The sequence below is a fragment of the Rattus rattus genome, chromosome 1, assembly GCF_011064425.1.
Source record: "Rattus rattus isolate New Zealand chromosome 1, Rrattus_CSIRO_v1, whole genome shotgun sequence".
Taxonomy (NCBI): Eukaryota; Metazoa; Chordata; class Mammalia; order Rodentia; family Muridae; genus Rattus; species Rattus rattus.
This window is the reverse complement of record NC_046154.1, coordinates 134,715,930-134,737,920: the sequence shown is the minus strand read 5'-3', so window position 1 is coordinate 134,737,920 and position 21,991 is coordinate 134,715,930. Positions and strand designations below refer to the sequence as shown.

Sequence of the window (21,991 nt, the reverse complement as noted above, 5' to 3'; positions counted from 1 at the left end):
CTCCCAGAAATGGAATCCTGAGAACATACCCCCACAGGACATTGCAGCCCTCAACATGGCGTTTGTGGGTGTCCCTGAGCATTCTCCTCCGGGTGGTGCCTGCTTCTGATGGCATTGGGATAGGCACAGAACTAAGGAGCTGTGGGGGCTGTGGACCCCAGTGCTTGTCTTAGAGTAATGTGAGAAACATGAGACTTCAGGAGCAACAGAGGCCTTTCAAGTTTCTAAGACGTCGCTGGATTTGTGTTTGATTTCTAGGGCTCACTAGCATGAACAGGTAGAGGCTGAGTAGCTAAGCCTGTGGGGTGGGGTAGATAGATTAGCAGTTGTATTTCGGCCATACTGCTGATTAAGGAAGCTAGGAGAAGAACGGACTTTTGACTTGGGGATAAAATTTATAAATGGTATTTATTGTATTGCTTTTGAAATTTCCTGTTTCCCTCAAGTTTATTACTATTGTCACCTCATTTCACCCTGTCATCCTTTGGTTTCTTTCTCCTTTCTTTTTATTTCCTCTTTCTTTCCTTTCTTCCCTTTTCCCTCCCTCCTTTCTTTCTTCCCTTTCTTTTCTTTTCCTTCCTTCCTTTCTCTCTTTCTTCTTCCTTTCTCCCTCCCTCCCTCCCTCCCTCCCTTTCTTTCTTCCTTCCTTCCTTCCTTCCTTCCTTCCTTCCTTCCTTTCTTTCTTTCTTTCTTTCTTTCTTTCTTTCTTTCTTTCTTTCTTTCTTTCTTTCTTTCTTTCTTTCTTTCTAAGATGGTCTCAAGTAACTCCGGCTGGCCTTAAAAAATCCTGATTTTGCTGTTTCTGCCTCCCACGGTCTGGAAATATGGGTGTCCCACTGTACCCTGGGCCTCGTGTGTCTGAGTCAAGCCCTCTGTTAGCTCACCCAGATCTTCAGCTCCATCACACCGAGCTTCATAGATGGTTCATCCTGAACGAAGACGCCATTCCAGCCTTTGTTTACCTTTTTTAAAGTGTTTTTATTGTGTATGTGAGCATACAGCATGCATGTGGGATCAGAGGAGAATGTAATGTGAGTCCTTAGGAATGCAAAGATAGTTCTTTTTAGCTCACAGGATGGTGGATGAAAGATACACGGTGCTTCAATTTTAATATAACTCAGTAATGTTAATACCCATTTTTTTGTTGTTGTTGTTTTAAGTACTTACATGTTGTGTGACACATGAATAGAAATTTGAAATGGTACCCGACCTAGACTACTGTGATTCTGATGTTTCTTGGAACTCATTCCAAGATTTGTCAGCCAGGTCTTGCAGATGAGCAGGTAGGTTTCAGGGTACCAGAGGCTAGCAGGTCTTTAGCATTCATCACATATGCCTTTGGAATGTGGCTGTGAGGAGCATAGAGGAAGTGAATGTTGTGACTTGTATAGGCTGGAGAGGGCTGGGTACTGAGACTGAGGGCTGGAGAGGGCTGGCACCCCAGTACTGAGACTTGCAGACATTACATGTTGGGGACTTGATTTAAGGACCTCATCAGACTTTAGTAACCTGTGGAGAGGAGTTTGCACACCGTGTTCTGGCTCCATCAGGATGCTGATGTAGGAGGTACAGGAGGCTGAACAGACTCAGGAGAGAGAGAGGGGGGTAACAGGTATGGCCTGTGCTTGCCTGGCTTTTCTCAGGGTCCTGCTTTTAGATTGCTGGGTAGCGAGTACTGGGTACTGGTGAAGTACACTGAAGTTCCGGATCTGCACCTCGAAGCTCTCAAGGTCATAACACTGGCTTAAGGGAGTTCCCAACAACATTCTCATCCCTACAGCCAGGGCAGATGTCCTGTTTGCATATTCCAGCTTTGAATGTCGTTTGGAAGAAGAATGAGTCTATGGCTGTGTTTGGAGTCTGGTAGTAAATGAACAGTTTGAATCTCACAGATACAGACAGAATGGTACATGGACTCTGTTCTTTTCCCACTGGTCTCATGCTGGGGACCCTTCCCATGGGGCGAGGGTGTGACGCCAGCAACCGTTGTCATCTAGGTTGGTATTGACAGGTGCTTGGTTGAAGTAGTGGCAGGGTGAACATGCCGTGTGTTCTTTGAGCTCGTGACTAATGCTGATCATCAATGTCCCTTCTGCGATTGTTGAAGTGAGGTGACCCTGTAGCTCGTAGATTTTTCTCTGTGTGTTCCACCATTGAATTGGCACTGGCGGGTCTGGGCACAGAGAGCATAGACTGCTCAGACACGCTTCTCCTCCAGGGGTGTTCAGAGCATGATCATCTCTGCCTAACACAGCCTCTTTTCTCCTCTTCTCATTTAAATGCCCAGAAACACTAGCGATGCAGATATTAACCTCACGACGTAGATGAAGGAATGGAGGCGCAGGAGAAATAGGTATCATTTATCTGGAGTCACAGTTGGAACCGCAGCAGTTAGAGCCCAGACTAGTTTCTGTCTGGTGGGAACCAGCATTCCATAGTACTTCATGTAGAAGAAAAAAATCGACTTAGATTTTACGTAGGTCAGAGCGGTTTGAACATTACACTTCATAGGAATCCAGATTGGCTTATTCCAAAACCATAACGAGGACGACTTAATGTAGGTAATTGAATTTTGTCCTGGATTATCAAGTGTTTGGGTGGCCACTGAAGATCCCTTAGTCTTTTTCTGACTTCTTAGGGTGCTTGATGTGCCTAGCTGTCCCTCAGGACGAATGTCATGAGCCCTAATGAGTTGGCCTCTTGCAGTAATCAGAACTGAAAGTGCTTGCCTGGGCCGTGAGGTTTTTGTCTAAGCGTTTGGAGAGGTCCTAATGACTTTCAGCCATCTTGGAGGTTCTGTACAGCTCATCCTTGGATAGAGCAGATGGAAAGTCATTAGTGTTTCTGTCCCCCAGCAAATAGATGTTTCCTCAAACCTGGCTCTGGGCACTATGCAGACAGTCAGCCTTTTGCTCCTGCAGGATGCCGCTTGCAAGGCCCGGAACCCCACAAACTTGAACTCCATCCTCCTCTCTGGTTGATCGAGGTCACCGTGGAAAACACGCACCGCCAGCTCAGTTTACCTGGCAGTGGTTCAGCTCTTTGACAGACCTACCTCTGATTTAAACAAATTCGAGAAATATGTAAAGTTTTGGAAGCAGTTTTGCACTGATTTGATAAAAGAAACCACAAAACACTGTAGCGCAGGTGTTGAGAATGTTTGAAAGCTGATTGAGGGAAGCAGATGGCTTTAGTCAGTGGCATCCAGCCAAAAGAGCAGGTGCTGGTCATGTGACCGCTGGTTACCAGGGTAATCTGATTGCTCTTGGCGTGCAGATGAAAGGAAAGGGGCCCAGTGTTCAGCTGTAGTATTGTATAATTTGTGGCAGTTAGAGCGGAAATAAATGCTGGAAATGGAGCCTCATGGTAGGGGAGACTTCTGTCAGTGTGTAGCGTAAACACCAGGACACTCTCCTCAGGAACTGCTGCATGAATTTTTTAATTTAAAAAATATTCTGCTGTCTGTGGATCTCTGAGTTAGTCACACCATCTTTTTTTTTTTTTTTTTTTTGTAAATAAAATCGGTTTGAAATGCAACTGCTGTTTGTGATCCTCCTGAATTGTTTTCAGCCATTTCCTGACGTAACTGTTTGCTATGCTAAAATGCTCATGTATCAAAATACACTCGGAGTACACAGAAACAAGTTTAAGATGATCAAAACCATATTAGTGGAGAAGGCTGCCATAGGTGTGTGCTGGAGACACTATTGACACACTTTGGGAGGGTTTTACGTGACACATCTGTACTCAGAGTCATTAGCTGCTGCAGCCTCTTCCTAGTGGCTTAACAACGTCTTCTTTAGCGCTTCTCTTGGTGAGCTTCTCTGGGACTTCATGACATTTAATAAATGTAGGGTTTTGTAATATGTATCTTTTGTTTGGTAAGCTACTTAGAGCTTTGAAACTCCTTAGAAACAGTAAAAAAAATTCTTTTTGCTGGTATTTGGATCATTTTCTGTGTAGTATATCTAACAAATGATCATTGATGGGTCCAGAGTGTGGATTAAAGGGAGAACTGAGTGTTGGCTCTAACAGTACTGTGAGGAAGGGTTTTGGGGGTGGGGATAACTGAGAATTTTATTTTTCTCAAGAGTGTACTCATGTGCTTTGCTTTATCTACTGGTGTTTCTCAGTAACATAGAAAGTGAGCTTCAGTTATTGGTCACACACACAGACACACACACACACACACACACACACACACACACACAATTTCAAAGACTTAGCTCTTGGTAGAAATGCTAATTGTGGGGCTGGTGCTTGCCCAGCTCTGGGGGAAAATAGAGGCCAAGTGCGACTGCCCCTCCAACATGCTCAGCACCAAAAGGAAACTGACTCGTCAACAGGAACACCAAATTAAATAAAATTACGGATTTCTAGGAAATGAATTTTTAGTAAGCACTTGTATATGCTATATTTAAAAAAAAAAAACACTATTGCTGGTCACCATAGGACTTAAAAATGACTGTGTAAAACTCTGGCAGAGAAATAAGGATATGGTCATTAGATTGTTTTTCCTCCCCTTTGGTTAAAAAAGAATTGTTTCCCCCTGACTTTTTAGCAGGGAAACATCTTGGTTTGTCAGCAGGGGCTGGGGGCCGTACTCTGTGAAGTGTTCAGAGGTTCACATTCAGTTCCGTTCCAGTGGGTGAGAAATTTGCTGAAGGTCATCAATTATAAGTTTTGTTGTCAAACCTTAATTAGGAGTACCATCTAATGAAAAGCGCCCAACACCCACCGACCTGGCCTTTGCCACCACTCTTTAGAGAAGGTTTGGGGCACGTGGGAAACCACACCGAAAGTGAACGCTAAGTGATGTACTTTGAATTCTAGTAATAAGAAACCGGATTCAGAAGCAAGTGCTTTGAAGAAAAAGGTCAACAAAGGAAAAACAGAAGGTTCTGAAAATTCAGACTTGGACAAAACACCCCCACCATCCCCTGCCCCTGAAGAAGACGAAGACCCAGGGGTCCAGGTAATACCATTGCTCCCTTCTGGGCTCCAGCTGGGAAGTGGGGTAACTCTAGCCACACGTAAAGCACGTAAGGTTTCCCTCGGCTTTGTTGTCAGGTGTGTGCGATGTCCTTATTGTTGTCTGGAACATTATATCCGTAGTGAAGAGAGCCAGGGCTTCAGAAAGTCAGCGCACTCTGGGGCCTGCTGAGCTTTGAGGTTACTAAAGCAAAGAGCTGCCCTCTGTTTCCATGAATGTAGGTTTCGATGTTTATGCTCTCTTAATCAGCCTTAGCGTTGCTATTATATCGATCCATTTAAAGTGTCATTCACACTTAAAATTTCTTCTAAAATTTTTTTTTGTTAATTTTTATTTGATTTCTCTCCCTCCCTCCTGTGTGTGTGTATATGTGTGTATGTGTGTGTGTGCACACATGTATGCACATGTGTGCACATTCATGTGGAGGCAAGATGCCACCCTCAGGTGTCTTTCTTTAGGAGCCAACCGTCGTGTGTTTTTGAGGCAGGATCCCCTCACTGTCTTGGTTTGTGAAGCATGCTAGCCTTGGTTGGCCCATGAGCCAGAGAGCTTGTCTCCACTTCCCTAATGCTGGGACTGTGAGCATGTCCTCTGTGCCTTGCTTGCTGCTGTTCTAAGGAGCAAAGCCGAGGTCTCGTGCTCGCAAGGCCAAGCGCTCCACTGCCCTCGTTAATTTAAAACCACCATGTACTTTGTAGTTTATTGATATTAGGTGGTCAGAGATGTGATATATTCGTGATAGGATTTCCACCAACAAGTCAGTGATGTCCCCAGATGCTAACTTTGCCACACGGTTCAGCGTTAGATTCTCCTGAGCTCTGAAAGTAAGTAGTAGGAATTCGGGTCCCTGTGTGTGAAACTCGCTGCCGTCACTATTTGGACCGACAGCAGACTTAAGAGTACACATGACAGTTGCGAATTATTTCCTTGATATCCCCTGGAAGCATGCCAGTCTGGTCCTTTGGGATGACTGGGAATGTGGCTTGTGCAAGTGACATCTGAATTATCAGGGAGCAGTTACTGTGGAGTCCCATTGGAATAGGCAGCCAGCCCTTAGGGGGACCAGTTGGGCTTCCCCCGACCTGTAATATACTCCTGGGTCTTTCTACCCAAGGCCCAGGGGTCCATAATATGTGGCCCCCTTACAGAGCACTTCAGCTCTAATACTGCATTCTTCTTGAGTAGAACAGCCTGAAAGAAGGACCTGAATGGGTAGGATGGTTGAAGATGGCTACCACATGGGTGCAGGGAATCGAACCTGGGTCAAGGACTCTAAACCACGGCACCATTTTTCCCTCTTGAAAGTTGGTTAAGGAGTTCGAAATGAAAAATTTGTAATGAAATTCCCTGTAACCTCAAGGCTGTTTTATCTTAATTTGTGCTGAAAGTTGGGGCTCTACAACAGGAATATCTGGACAACATTAAGAACTATTCTCACAGGCCAGAGGTGGTGCCACACGCCTTTAATCCCAGCACTTGCCAGCTCAAGGCCAGCCTGGTCCATACAGCAAGCTCTAGACCAGCCAAAGCTACCTAAGGAGACCCCATCTCGAAACAAAAGAATTACTTCCCGTTCTGACTAATGAACTACTGTTTGGGGTGGGGTTTTTCCCGCCTCTCCCCCTTTTCTTTCCACTCCTCTCCTTGCCTTGCGCCAGCTTCCCATCTTTTTCTCTCCCTTCCTGTATTTCAGGTACGGAAAAAGCTCTTAGCTGTTCAAACCAAGCTCAGTGCTGCTGTCTAATTGTATAACAGTTGTGCATGCAACAGCCAGGTCAGGCAGCCACAGAGCCGGTCTGGGAAGCCTGGGAAGCCGTCTTCCTAGTGTCTGATACAGGAAGTGATGCAGGCTGCTTGTTTGTGGTGCTTCTTCCTGTGGTGCATCTGTGAAGGGCTTTGGAGCGAAACGTTTCGAATGTTCCGGTTGGTCATCAAAAGTAAATGGCACGTTAACTCTTGACTCTTTCACAAGGTGTGGCGGCAACGAGGCTTGTAGAAACACGTTTTAATTTTCTCCTCAGAACACACAGACTTTTAACCAAAAAGCGTCTTTCCGAAGCAGGTTCAGTCGCCTCGCTCTCAGGCTGTGAGGCGGTGTGGCGTGTGGGTCTTGCTCCAAGAGATCGCGATGTCTGCCTCGCCTCCTTCATATGCGTGATGGACGTTTGCTTCCTCCTATCTTACTGTCAGACCATAAAACTGATGAAACTCTTTAAAGAGCAGGAGTTCGAAGTTCTTAGGAAAATGTCTGTGTCCAGGAGTCCTCGGTGATGTCGTTACCCGTTCACTGCGAATTTTGATTTTTTTCTGCTCTTTACGTATTTAAAAAGAAATTTATTTTTTTAAAAAGTAATTTTCTTTTAGGACTGAAATTGCAAGCACGCAGGAACAGCAGCAAGCCCTGTCACTCACTTGGCCATCTCCATTGAGGACAGTGGAGACACCAGAGATGCACAGTGGACCCGTGGGAGTCCAGCGCCCTTCCCCTCCCCCACTCCTATCTCTTCATCCAGAACTTCACACCTAGTAGCAATTTGTATTTTTTCGGATTTATTTTTCCGTTGGCAAAAGCACGCACCCGTATCGTCTCCTTGAGTATTTCTTGAGTAGTAAGGGTCTGTGTGTTGTGCTTAGACCGTCTGCCCATCCAGATAGAGAGGCAGTTGGCGTTTGTCTTAAGTAGAATCAGATGCTACTTTTGCTGTCACGTGATGTGCTTTCCTTGATGGCGTTACCGTGCACAGATCTCCAAATCCACCTTGTGGCTTACTGGAAGCAGAACTGGTAGGTCACAGGCTTTCACACAACCACGTTGTCCTGCACAGGCCGTGCTGGGCCGTGTTTCGACCACAAGCGTGAACCCGTGCGTTTCGCCAGCAGTCGTACTGATCACCAGTCGTCGACATTTTAAGCAGCATGGTAAAATAGTCATATTAAAACGAGAACTGCCAGGCATGGTAGCGCACAACTTTAATCCAAGCGAGCATTTGAGAGGCAGAGACAGGCAGATCTCTGGGGATTGGAGCCCAGCTTGGTTCAGTTGTGCTTTTCGGGCCAGCCCTGGCTGCATCGTGAGACTCTGTCCCAGGATAAACAAACAAACAAGAACGAGGCCCTATTTATCACAGCTACTCATTGAGTCATGAGTTCAGTTCCCACTTCTTCGCCCTCCTTCCCCAGGACCAGGAATGGAGCCCAGGGCTCTGTGTGTGCAGAGTAAGTGCTTATCACTGAGGTGTAAGCCCTAGCCCAGAACTGTTTCTTTTAGGCCTCGAATTAAACTGCATTGGAATACCCTGAGAAATAACAGTATAGCAATATTTGTATAAACCGTTATAGCCTGTTGATTACTTTCTAATGCGCTGTTGTTGGCAGACTCTCTGCATTCAAATTTTTCAGTCATACAAAACTAGAGAAGAGTGGCATAGGTCCCCTGTGCACCTCCGGTGCCTCCACTGCCCTCAATGGAGGTGGCCAAGTGAGTGACGCGGCTTGCTGTACCTGTGTTCTCGTTGAAGGGACTGCTAATTGGAGCAGCAGAGTTAGAGGGTCCCAGGACCCCAGATCTCCAGTTTATCACTATGGTTCTCACAGTAGTCTTTTCACTCGGCGTTCAGGATGAAAACTGCTAGTTTTTCTTCAAGATTCAAAGAAAAAAAGGAAAGAGAAAAGAAAATGGGTCTTACCACCCTGTGTACCCAAAGCCTGCCCTTTAAAACTTACTTTGTCGGGGGTTCTGTTGCAGAAGAGGCGGTCCAGCAGGCAGGTGAAAAGGAAGCGCTACACTGAAGATTTGGAGTTCAAGATTTCTGATGAGGAGGCAGATGACGCAGATGCTGCTGGGAGAGACTCCCCATCCAACACCTCACAGTCAGAGCAGCAGGTCGGTAGCCAGGCATGCGCGGGAGCCAGGCATGCGCAGTAGCCAGGCGTGCGCGGTAGACAGGCATGCGCGGTAGACAGGCGTGCGCGGTAGACAGGCATGCGCCGTAGACAGGCTTGCGCGGCTTCCTACGCACTTCTGAGGTGGACTGGAGGTTTTAAACCTGGAAGCTGAGCAGTTCAGTGGCAGAGGCGGACTTTGAGCAGGGCAATACTCCGCTAATGTTGACTGATGTGTCGTGAGAAACCCATTGTTTAGTAATATCTCAAAAAGCCCTGCTCACTCAAATTTATCTTTATACGAGGCTATGATTTGTAATTTGACACAATTCTGAAGAATTAATGGTCTCCGCTGAGGAAGAGTCAGAGCTAGAACACAGAGCACCAAGCTTACCTCTGAGAATTCAGGGCTGTAGCTCCTGGAGCCGTAATAAAGCACTCCCACTCATCTTCTGCTGTTTGGCACCGTAAGAACCCCTTTATAAAATTACCGCCTTGGAGTACCCAGCAGGGCACACTTTATTTCCTCTACAATGTAAATGATGGGTAAAATAGTTTGTATGTAGCACGGGCAGCAACAGAATTGATTATTGTAAAGATTTTATGTATTCATTTTTTTGCTATTACCGTACTTCAGTTAACAAACTGGTTTCCAGTTTGAAAGGCCCCGTTAAATGCAGCCTGGTGCTTGGTTGGCAATTTGTTCTCTGTTAAATTGTTGTATAGTGTTTTATACAACCTCTGCAGAAAAGAGCTGCCTACAGTAACGGAGCAGAGGGAGTATCCACTCCATGAATATAGACGAGGAGAAGTTGCTTTTGACCCGCTGCCATGCACAGATTACTTTTTCTTAGCAGCCAGAGTGAATGCTTTGTGGCTTGAGGGACTGTGCTCGTTTCCATAATTAACCACACAATCAGGAAGTCATAAGCACAGCCCTTCCTTTGCCTTTGTGTAGTGTGAGGGTTTTTTTTTTTTTTTTTTCTTCTTTTTAGTAATTTTTCCCCACTGCTAACTTCGGACCACGCGGTTTAAAGGGAGCACCTTCCCACTTGCTTTCGCAGCACAGGTTGGAAGGTTTTCCATGTGTATCGATTGATGCCACTTTCTCCTTTTCAGGAATCTGTTGATGCAGAAGGCCCAGTGGTAGAGAAGATTATGAGCAGTCGCTTAGTGAAAAAGCAGGTGAGTGCCACGTGCAGACCTGGGGATCCGCATGAGGTGACCTTCCAGGTTGTTGGCTGCACGCTGCCCTTTTAGGATTCTGCTATGGAGCTGGGTATGGTGCTAGGTACAGGAGGATCAGAAGTTTGAGGCCAGCTTCTTCTACATGTGACCATTTCTCAAAAAAGCAACAACAAAAAGAGAAAAGAAAAGAAAGAAAAGAGAAGGAAAGCCCAAATGATTACATTATCATAAGATGAAACTTCTGGTGATATTTCTGATCCCCTCTGATATACTAACCCAATATAAGTTAGGGGATGGATGACTACTCTGGAATGAAACCAGAACTACATTAAGCAATGACATTAAGATGTATCAACCTGTGCACAACCCTATTTGGAGAAGGCAAGAAACCCGAAAGACTCCAAAGCACTGTTTAAGACGTACAGAGATACAGACTGCCTTCTTCATAAAAAACTTCATAAAAAGACCTTTCTGGGGTCTCCTCATAGAACTGCCCTCAGCAAGGTCTGCCTGTCACTTATCAGGCCGCTCACAACTTTTTGCATATATAGCTTAATGTGTGGAGAATAGCTTTACTCCTGCTACAGAGTTGATAGTGATAAGCAGAAGTGCCTGCCAGTAGGAGCAGGTAAGCTGGTGGCGGAGGGACATTAGAAAGAAGAACTCCGGTATTTTCTCTAACCACTGGAAATTCTCTACTCCACGTTGGCTGCCTTCGTGCCCAAACTTGAGAGTGCTGAGCTCGTGACTCTGGAAAGTAGGTACCGCGGATTTAGGTCAGCCAGTCGAGCCCGAGTAGTTCTGTTGTAAAATACATACAAGGTATAGTTTCCCAGTGGCCAAGAGAGTCGTGGGACGTAGGTACTATTCTAAAGCTTATCAACTATCAGATGAGGGAAAATACAGACAGTCAGACAAAAGCACCACTACCAGCAGCAAAGCACTGGCAAGCACAGGCACTTAACACAAGTACTTCTGTCAATGCATCGTCTATTGGGGCTAAAGGGCAGTCAAGAGCACTTCCAACTTCCAGAAGACCTGAGTTCCGTTTCCAGCATCCTTTCTGAATGTTTCAAAACCAACCGTAACTCCAACTCCAAGTGATCCAATGCCCTCTTCCGACCCGCAGTCACACACGTGCACACACCCTGACACGTGCGTAAAAAGAAAACTCGTGTTTCTTAAACTAAGAGCTCATCGGGATACCATTGCACCAGCAGTAGGAGTGTGCGTACCTCTCGCTAAGGTTTGCTTTTTTTCTTACGTATTCAGGATTTGCACATGCGTCAGCTTATCATCACACCACATGCTCCTATAAAAACTATCCAGAGCAAAAGTCAGGGAACTTCAAATCGAGCTCGAAGGTGGGGCATGTAGGGAGCAGTTGGTGACTGGATTTGTAGCTTCATGCCCTGATGGGTTAAATGATAAAAACCAAAGCCAGGTTTGTCACCGGTTGAAACAGGCATGTGTACCGCTTAACTCATTCAGAAGGGTGCCTTTTTCCTAATGACCCTAGAACTGTTAGTTTGCGTGTACAGATACATGGTAAAATAGTTGACGTGCTTCGGAGAGTGGTCCCTTACTGGATTGAAGTGACTTAGGAAAACAGCACGTTGCCGGGATGGGGTGCACTAACTTCTGTTGAACCGATGGTCCTTCAGCAGACACACTTAGGTTTAGAGCCGAAATTATAATTAGCTTTATTATCCATAGCTAGTGAGACTATACTCGGTGAGGAGATAGCTTTTCTTTCTGTTTTGCCTGCTTTGGAGAACTTAGTACCCATGGATTAGGAACGGATGCCACCACCACCATCTATGAACAGCGCCGTGTGGCTTGCTATGGGGCAGCTGCAGTTGTATATGAGGGCGGAGCGTTTACTGCAGCGGCTCCCAACCTTCCTAACGCTGTGACCCTTTAACGCGGTCTCACTGTTACTTCATAACTGTAACCTCGCTACTATTAGGAATTACAGTGTAAATATCTGAGAAGCAGGATGCCTGATGCGTGACCCACGGGAAAAGGTTGTTCAGCCCTTAAAGGAGTCATGACCCACGGGTTGAGAACCGCTGATTTATTGGCTTGGTGAATCTGGGAATGGAGAAGATTGGTGGGAAAAGTTCTCTGAAGACAGGAACTGCCTGAGAGTAGAGAGCCCACATCTGCTCGTCCATCAGCAGATACCGAGTGAGCATTAAAGCCACTAACTTTTAAACTGCCCATGCTTTCAGTCCTCCTTGCTGTCAGTTATCAGTTTTAAAAATTGATAACAATGGCACATGGACAATATTGCACGTGGAAACAAAAAGAAATTTGAGATTTTGCTTCCTATTACCATGAATAATTTAAGAAATGTCTGTGAAAAGAGAGCTGTTCTCAATAATCTCTCTCTCCCTCTCTCTCTCTCTCACATGCACACATGCATTTGTTTCTGTCTGTGTCTCTCTGTGTGTCTGTCTGTCTGTCAGTACCGTGGAAACTGGTTGTGAGCTCTCAGGCTTGTCCTGAGTGTGCTAACATAGTAGGAGCTCAGTGTGTTCCCAAGTCAGTCACCTCCATTCCCTCAACACCACAAGGCTGGGGATCCATTGTGATGGAGTTCTGCGAACTCAGACGGTTCCCTGGGAGAGCCTCCCTCAGCTTAGCACACCACGACAATTTAAATATCATCCTAAACACAAGTTAATATCCCCAAGATACCCCAGGGGAGGGGTCTTGTATATGCACGTTGAGTTATGTCTGAATGTGTGCGTAGATCTTCAGAGGGCATAGGTGTTTTGTTTCTCATATTTAGTTACACACTTTCTACATGCCATCTGTCTGTAGAAAATAATAAGTCCTTTTTGGATCATAAGGGCAGAAGTATCTTAGAGGCAGATGCTGGATAAACTATATTCCATCCCCTAAAATATTTCTTTAACTTATTTAACATGATATGTCTTCTCCATAAGAAGTTACTTTAACTTCTAGGATAATCGAGCCAAACAATAAAAAAGAGTAGAATGTCTTATAAAATTGAAGTCTTAACCATATTCCCTAGAACATACACATTTTCTCACAAAGTAGACCGTGACTCTCAGTCTCTGTTGGAGTGTGAGCTATATTAAACCAAAAGCAACTTATTATTTTTTGTCTGGATACTTTTTCAGTTTTTGTTCATTATTTGTATAGTTTTGAGTAGGGAGCCGTCTAATTTAGAAAGGCTGTTCCTTCTTTTGAGAGTGCAGGTTATCGTGTGCTGGTGACCGTTCCCGGCCACGTTAGAGAGGTAGGCTCCTTGCCTGATGTAAAGTTCTTGGTCACATGAGCAGTGAGACAAATGTGTCCATACATCCAAAACGTCAAGTTTCGTGTAACCTGTAACGATTCCTTATACTCACAAGGAATGAAAGGAATACCCATTTTTCAGATGTCTACCAGACACATAAAAGTACTCAGATCTCTGTCAGGTTAAACAGTAGCTGGCCAAGGAGTGACGTCAGTGTGGTGTGTACGTATGTGCTTGTGTGGAACTGTAAGTCACCACCCATCATTGTTCATTGAGTCTGCAGAGTATGGTAGTTTCCGCACACTGGTGGTGGCAGTGTCGGGTGTTGGAGGACAGACAAAGTAGAGGTCTTTAGTGAGTTACTGAAGAGAGTCGTGACTCCAGATCCTATCAGTAAAGCATGTACATATTTATGTGAAATGTGTTCTCAGCTGCACCTGAAGCTCTGCAGCAAGACGTGGCCATGTTACATGTATGGCCAGTTAGACAGAAGACAGCGTTTTGTTTACCTGGGGACGTTTAGAAGGCACAGGTCCCACAGCGGTTCTTTACCAGTTCCAGGTGCTGCTAACCAGAGTCCCTGAGCCCATTTGCTTCTCCCAGACAGTTCTGGATCCTCTTGCCGGGAGGTTTCGGCAGGTTCCTCTGGGAGAGGTGATGAGGACAAGAGAGTAGCTCTTACTGTGTTGGAGACAGATAGCTTTTAGGGAGCAGAACGGAGCTAGAATGCAGCCAGGTTCTACTACTGAAGGTTCGGGTCTGCGTGCTTTGCTGCCAAAATCATGGGTTGCTGAGCCCATTCAGAACAGGGCAGAGGGCTGGAGAGATGGCTCAGTGGTTAAGAGCACTGACTGTTCTTCCACAGGCCCTGAGTTCAATTCCCAGCAACCGATGGTGACTCGGAACCATCTGTAACGGGCATCTGATGTTCTCTTCTGGTGTGTCATAAGACAGTGACAGTGTACTCACATACATGAAATAAATAAATCTTTAAAAAAAAAAGAGCAAGACAGAAAGGACAGCATAGAAGGGAAGACAGGAAATGACATCACATAGATGATGGTTTGTTTGATTCCACCCAGAAGGGGTGTCGTTTTTTTCAAAAATTCAGAAATATGGATTGCACCCCAGGTTTGTAAGAGCATGGTTACTTGAGATCCACTTTTGAGTTGACTTTTAGGACATGCTGTAAGGCCTCCCGATCTGACTCATTGTCTGCTTTCATCGTTAGTTTTCTACTGGAGTCTCGAATTCTGTATAAACGCAAAACACCTTGAACAGGAGTAGGATGAACTAGCAGGGTTAGAAATGGGGTGTAGGGTCCTAGATGGGTCTTCACTTGAAGCAAAGAGAGCAGTGAAGTGACCTGGGTTTTTGTGCTGCCTCTTGTGGTGTAAGCAGTCATTTCCTTTCACTTTGGAGAAATAAAAGCTGAATTGGTTTAAAAAGCTGTGTTGTGGTTAGGACCTTTCATAAGGCCACTGGGATAAAAACAAGATGTTGTAGGTGTTGGCCACATTCTAGAATGTCTAGGCTTCTCCTCAGTGGTAAGCAGTGTAAAATGCAGGTTTAATTGAAACTGATAAAAGAGATTTGCAGGAATTCTAAACAGATTGTAGTCTGTAACTGTGGTCTGAGTATTATATATGGAGGCCAGCCCGAGAGCCCTTGTAAGACATGTGCCCCCTGTCATCCTGGCCCCGACCACATTCCTACACCACCCTCATTTTCTTCAAAGATCTGTGAGGCCACACAGCACCCATGAGTGAGCCTCCAGGCAGGCTGGCGGGCTCTCGTAGAAGCATAAAAGAACTTCCTGAAACTCGGATAAAGGATGTTTATGATTTACATCTTTGCTTTATCTGCTCAAACACTTGTTAAGAAACTGACATATCGTGATTCGTTTCATGCCCAAAGAGCAAAATCAAAAAAGCAAAGACAGAGAGATTTCTAAACCATAACGTCGATGCTGTCTTCCATATCTTCTGGAAGCAGTCTGACCACCGAAAGCTCTTGACTTGGCGGACGTGCATCGCAATTTCAACCTGCCTAAATGTGGGATCGGAAGTGTTAATTTTATTTGGCTGCTGCTGTGCGTGAGACATCTTGTCTGAGAGGCTTTAATTGTTCCACTGAGTAAAACTCAAAACTATGACTAGTGATGCCCAGAATCCCACTGTAAGAACAAGGTTTCCTTTTTATATGGTTTCTTGTTTAGAGTTATTAACTATATGGAGAAATAAATGTCTTTTAAATATTTTAAAACATTACAGAACCCACAATGTAAAGTTGCCACGAGGCAGCCAAAAATAATACATATGGCATTCAGGAGAGCAGTTGCTAATTGGCTGCTGCCTGAGAAAATGGTACACTTGGCGTCTACTTAACACTGCGGGTTTGGCAGAAAGCCAGGTTTGGGGTCAGGTTGTTGTGAATGAAGCTGCATGTGGTTAGGGAGGAGTTAAAATGATTCATGCCGTACAATCAGAAACACGTTGAGTAGAGCAGCGTGCATGTGCCTGAGTACGTCAGTCCCCATAGCACAGACTGCTAAGGCTTCTTCCTATGCGCTCAACCTTCCAGGAAGGCCACCGCGGGCACCGTGTCCCCATGTGGGAGTGTGTGACTGCTTCTGAAATCTTCAGTGTCTGATTTTTAAAGTGTGTTCCCCAATCTTCTTTCGTTGCAGAAGGAATCTGGCGAGGAAGTAGAAGTTGAGGAATTTTATGTGAAATACAAAAACTTGTAAGTAAACTGTTCCTCTTTTCAATGGGGAAGGGTATGCCTGGGCTACAGGACTTTTGAAGGATTGCGAACATGAATTCTGTCCGGTCTCTTCGGTGCCTCAGAAAAGCAGTTTCCTCCTAATTTTTGTTATTTGTGGTATCTCGCAATCTTTTTTCTAGAAAATATTTAGTGTGTGAAAGTGGACTAACTTTCCTACTTAACCAAGAAGGCCTTTGCAGACAGAAAGAAGCATCAGATGTGATAATAGAGAAATAAAGTGAAAGTTGCCTGTCCCCAAATAGCAGCTCTTGCTCTCCACAGTTGTTCCTCTCCTGAGCTGAGCTGAGAGCTCTGTACCCCACAGAAGCCCCTTGGCCCAGGACACCCTCAGGCTCCAATGCAAGCTCCGACTTCATGTGGATTGCTTTCCAACGTTGGTTTAGTTTAGTTTAGTTTAGTTTAGTTTTGCTTTAATCTGAACACAGCCGCCTTGAGCTGCATTGTATAGGATCTGTGCGCTCATGTTGGCCAGCCATCATCGTGGTTTTCAGGATTGGTTATTACCCTCCTGAAGAAGACCAAGGCTCTTCCTAACCAGACAGACAGCTAAGGACAGACACCTTCATTGATCACAGATCGCTTTTCTCTGCTTTGCTCTTCTGAAGACACACCCTATAGCCTGGGTGAATCAGTCCTGGGTTTCTAAGGAGGGTTTTAGGAGTGGCTGTGAAAACAGCCTAAGAGCGTACATTGCCCTAGGAAACTGTGACCACTGGGTGCCATGCTTCTCTACTTTTGACCCTTTGGTCTGCGATGTGTAAATACAGGGTCACTCTTTGGAGGAGGCAAGCAAAACATCAAGTAAAAAGATGAAGGTGTCTCTCAGTCTCATTGTGAGAATCAGTAAAAAACTGAAGTCAGCAGCATAAAGTAAAATGGGTAATAACTGTTGCCTGCCGTCAGCCCTGGGTCCCCATGGTGAGCTTATGTCTATGCAGATTGTTCATATGAGGTGATTTCCTGTGGGGGAATCCTTAAGGAGAGAAACCGAAGGGGGTAACCTAAATGAGCTGCAGGGGGAATTCCCTTGAGTCAGATGGAGGACTGAGGGTAAGTGTTGATTGACACATAATTGCACCAATAGACGACAGGCATCGGAGACAGAGTGGGTGGGACCCAAGTGTCGCCATCCATTCCCTTGTGGGAAGCTCCAAAGACATCAAATAGTTATCAAATAGGCAACAACAAGTTTAAGGCGGGGACTAAGCTGGTTTCCTATGCACTATTATGGAGATGAAAGGGGAATTAAACTTTTGATAAGATTTTTATTAACTTGTTTTGATGCTAATAAAGATTTGTAGGAAAGTTGTAAAAACAGTAGGAAGGATTTTTTTTTTTTTTTTTTTTTTGGTGGTTAATCTGTATCTGAAATACTTTGAGATTGTTAAATATGGCGATGTTTGCTAAATCAGCTGGTTTCACCCCTTCCAGGTGGAACATTTGGGCTTTTAACATGAGGATGGCCTTTATTCTCTCTGCCCTGGCTAATCCATAGCCAGGGTGGTTCATTTTCTTGAGATTTGAATTCTTCGCTCTGGTAGTAGTATTTATTTTGCTCACGTCACTCCAGATGTGGCTGGTAGGGGTCCCTGTGAGCCGGCTCTGTCTTTTCCCTCATCGCTTTGGGAGCTTCGATGCCAGAGACTGCTTGCAGCTCACCCCGTCTCCGCAGGCTGCAGCTGTAGAATCCGTTTCGGTGTTTTCATTAGATGGAGAGTGGAGGAGCCAATGTGGGCCGTGAGCTTGCTCATTGCTGCCGAGAAGCCCCTGTGTGTAGACGGTGTTGCTAGGATTGTGTACACACCTGCAAACCACATGCACACGTGATCTTCAGACCCATGGACCTGTTCGTTACACATATGTGCTTACCCCTACCTATGCACCCACCCACATAACCACAAAACAGTACCTTCAGTTGATAATTCCAGCCCCACCCAGCACTCCCACGGGGTACCCTCTGCCCTTTCTCTTTTCAAGGGTAGCTGTTCCCCTCTTCAGTGATAAGAAGCTTGGCTCTTATGCCTCTGTGTTTGTTTGTTTGTTTGTTTGTTTGTTTGCCAACCTTAAAATATACAGGAAAGGGGGTTGGGGATCTAGCTCAGTGGTAGAGCGCTTGCCTAGCAAGCGCAAGGCCCTGGGTTTGGTCCCCAGCTCCGAAAAAAAGAAAAAAAAAAATATACAGGAAAGGAGTTAAGAATTCCTAGCTGAGCCTGTAGTGGTGCATGCGTCTTTAATCCCGGCCCTCGGGAGGAGGCAGAGGCAGGCAGATCTCTCTGAGTTGGTCTACAGAGTAAGTTCCAGGACCACAAGACTACACAGAGAAACCCCCGATCAAAAAACAAAACAAAACGAAACAAAATAAAATAAAAAGAGAATTGCTAGCTGAGTTTTTGTTTTCGTTCCTTTGTTTAGAATGTTCTATACTAAGTTTCACAGATACAGGCAAAATACCTTCCTCAAAGTTACCTTAGTTCCTAGGTCCCCATCACATAACTATTTACTCCGTTTTCTCACCGTTGAGTTGACCAGTCCCAGTTTGTGATTTAATTGTGTCTTACACATCTCTTTTGTATTGTTAAGTTGGTGGAAACACTACCGTGAGTCAGAAGTCAGAGCTCTATACAAAGATTAGTCAGATGAGAAGTGTTCCTTCTGCTCTAACCTACCATTTAATGCCAAGCTGCTGCTCCTTTGACACAAGTAGCAGGTATATAGGTAAGTGTGTGCACACTTAGGTTCACATGCATTTCCCTGTCTTAAAAGGCTGTATAACATTGATATTCCTTTTGCTTTTTTCCCTCCTTCAGTCCCATCCTGGACACCACTACATGAGTCTTTGTGGGAGATGTGTTTATATTTTTTGACAGCTGCGTAGTATTCCACACCATGATTGTAGTGCAGCTCTACAGTCTCCCATGTCTGTGACTTTGTAAATAACTTCTCGAATTTTGTAGAGATAGGGCCACAGTGATTTTTTTCCCCCTCTGCATGCCTATATATTTTCAATTTGTTAGATATTTACCATCAGGGTGAATTCCTTAAAAATGGGATTGCTATATGAAGGCATAAAAATACACATGGTTTAAAAAAATCTTGTAAATCCTCATCTGTTTGTTTGTTTTGTGTGCATACATGTGAGGGTACATGCATGTATGCCACTGCACATGGTGATGACCAGAGTCAGTGGGAACCAAGGACCAAGCACAGCTGTCTGGGGTTGCAGGAAGCACCTTATCCCTGAGCCATTATACTAGCCCCGTGTGTGTAGTGTTGAGAGATGTGCCAAGCTCCTGCGTGCAGAGGTGTCCTCAGCCTTCCCAGCATGCTGGGCTGCCTTCTCGATCTCCCTGACACTTAGTTAACCTTTGATCTTACGAACGCCATTTTGTAAGGTGTGCCACTTCCCTGTGTATGCGTCTTGCACGTGTTCCTATCACTCATGTCTTAGTTTGTGAGCTCTTTAGACTCGAGGGCTATCAGGCCTCTCTTTGGGCCCGAAGCCTCCGGGGAGCTTGCAGTCCCGTTGTTTTCTAACCTGCCGTGCTTATCACAGTTTAAATTTAAAGGTGAGATGGCTCAGTCACACGCAAACCTGACAACCTGAGTTTAAACCCCAGATCCCACAAGAATGACAGGAAAATCAACACCAGAAAGTTGGTTCTTACCAACAATGGTGTCTGACTGCCACATGTACATCACCTGACCCCTACCTCAATAAATTTAAGAGTTCCGCAGTTAGACGTATCAGTCTTTCGTCGGCTCTGGCTGTCCAGTCATTCTTCCCTATCCTGCTGTAAAGATAGAATTAGCCCACACTCTCCTCTAAGGCACGATGTGTCTGGTGATCACACTTGTCAACGACAGAGACCCGGTCTGAGAAACGCACCATCCTTTAATTCCCTCACTGTGTGGATGTCATAGCCTGTCCTTAAACAGACCTAGCCGGCCCAGGTCAGTCCGTCAGTCAAAAGGCAGGGTAAAGATGAGCTGTCTAACTCTGCTGCCGCTGTACCACAGCTTGCAAGCAGAAGTTCACTCTAAATAATGAAGAGGATTGGACACTAAATGCGCAGCCAGGAACACGGTTGTCGCCGGCATGAGTATTACTGTATTTAACCACATGTGCCACACTTTCGTGCACCTGGTAGCGCAGTAAGCTTCTACTTGTTCCCACAGACACATCGGTAACTTGCTGTTCTGTGGCGTTACAGTATTTCTATCACCCAACCGTATCTTATAAGATTATGGGATCACTGTCTGCCTTGCTTGTGGTCTGTCATCGATCACATGACCAAGGTTAAGTCTGCCTTTTCCACAGTTACTTGAGATATACCTCCTGTGCAATATATGTTTGTATGTATGCATCCTCTTTCTTTCTCTCCCGTGTGTGTGTACATGTGTTTGCATGTATGCATGTACATGTTGGTACATGCGTATGGAGGCATTGGGAGTCCCTTCGATCGTGTCTTACCATATCCATTGAGTCAGGGTCTCAACTGAACCCAGCACTCACCAATATGGCTTTCTAGCTGTCCGTAGCAGACAAGGCTTTGTCTTGTGAGCACTGGAGTGATGTGTAGGCTTCCATGCCTGCCTGGCGTTTATGCGGTTTTTAGAGAGCCAAATTCCTGATGAGACTCATGTCTTAGGGTTTAGTTAATAACTTAGTTAGGATGTGGGAGAAGTGAGCCTGCACTGGGGGCAGGGACTACGGCAGAAGCCGTGGAGGAACTGTTTCTCTGCTTGCTCCCCAGGGCTTACTCAGCCTGCCTTCTAATATGACTGAGCACCACCATCCCACTGTGAGCTGGGCCCTCCCACATCAGCCATGAGTCTAGAAAATCACCACAGACTCTCTGAGAGGCAAGCTATGGAGACATTTTCTGAAGTGAGGTTTCTCATCCCAGACAACTCTAGCTTCTGTGAAGTTGTCAAACAGAAACACCAAAGAAACAGACCCACAATAGACCCCGTTCTTAACTTGATATACAAACACATCGCTTATTAAATCACAACCTTTCCCTTCTCATTCATCCCTGAGATCTCATACTGATATTGATATCCCAGTACTAAACATTCCAACTTATAAAGCCCCACAGTGTATAAAAATTCAAGTACATTAAAAGTTTACTGTCTTTAGAATGTCCAGTCTCTTAGAGGTAAAAGCCTCTGTAAATGTCCATTGTCTTTAAAATACTCCAAACACTCTTAATGGTTGACTCTGTAAGATAGAAACGTTAAGTTATATAGTTATTTTTAAAAAGGAAGACAGGGCACAGTTATAATCAGATCAAAGCAAAACTGAAGTCCAGCAGGGCAATAAATTCAGTATCTTACATGTGGGATTCGTTCTAGGCCAGCTTCCTAACGCATTCCCTTAATACAGCTCCTCATTCTGTGGTGACCCTCCAACCATAGAATTAATTCTGTTGCCATCATAACTATAACTTTGCTACTGTTATAAATTATAATGTAAATATCTGATAGGAGAATGGTCTTAGGCGACCCTTGTGAAAGGGTCATTCGACCCCCAATGGGGTCGTAACCCACAGGTCAAGAACCACTGCTTGATGATCTTCTAAACTCCCTAGGGGCTAAGCAGCTTTACCTCTGACTGTGCCATCTACAGTACACCCAGCTGTTGTCGTAGACCCCATACCTGGCTCCACTCCATACCTGTTGCTGTCCTTGGTAGCCAGCCCATGGTACCCACATCTCCAAAACACTAAGATCTGTGACGTGACTGTGCCACTCTTTTACCAATAGCTTTTCTTAGGCTCTCTTCAAGGACTCTGACCTGCCACATGGCACCAAAGCCTTTGCTTTACTCCATGACCCCTTCAGTTCTGTGGCTTCTTCTGCTGTTGACT

At 45.2% G+C, this 21,991-nt stretch overlaps 1 protein-coding gene across 1 annotated transcript in view; it reads left to right on the top strand.

Annotated features, from left to right (window-relative positions):
• Nucleotides 1-21,991, top strand: part of Chd7 (chromodomain helicase DNA binding protein 7) — a 179,208-nt gene that overhangs the window by 107,006 nt on the left and 50,211 nt on the right. Inside the window, exons 4-7 of the mRNA XM_032906136.1 lie at nt 4,834-4,975; nt 8,739-8,876; nt 9,995-10,060; nt 16,024-16,079. Of these exons, the coding sequence (XP_032762027.1) occupies nt 4,834-4,975; nt 8,739-8,876; nt 9,995-10,060; nt 16,024-16,079 (402 nt within the window). The remainder of the gene's footprint in view (nt 1-4,833; nt 4,976-8,738; nt 8,877-9,994; nt 10,061-16,023; nt 16,080-21,991) is intronic.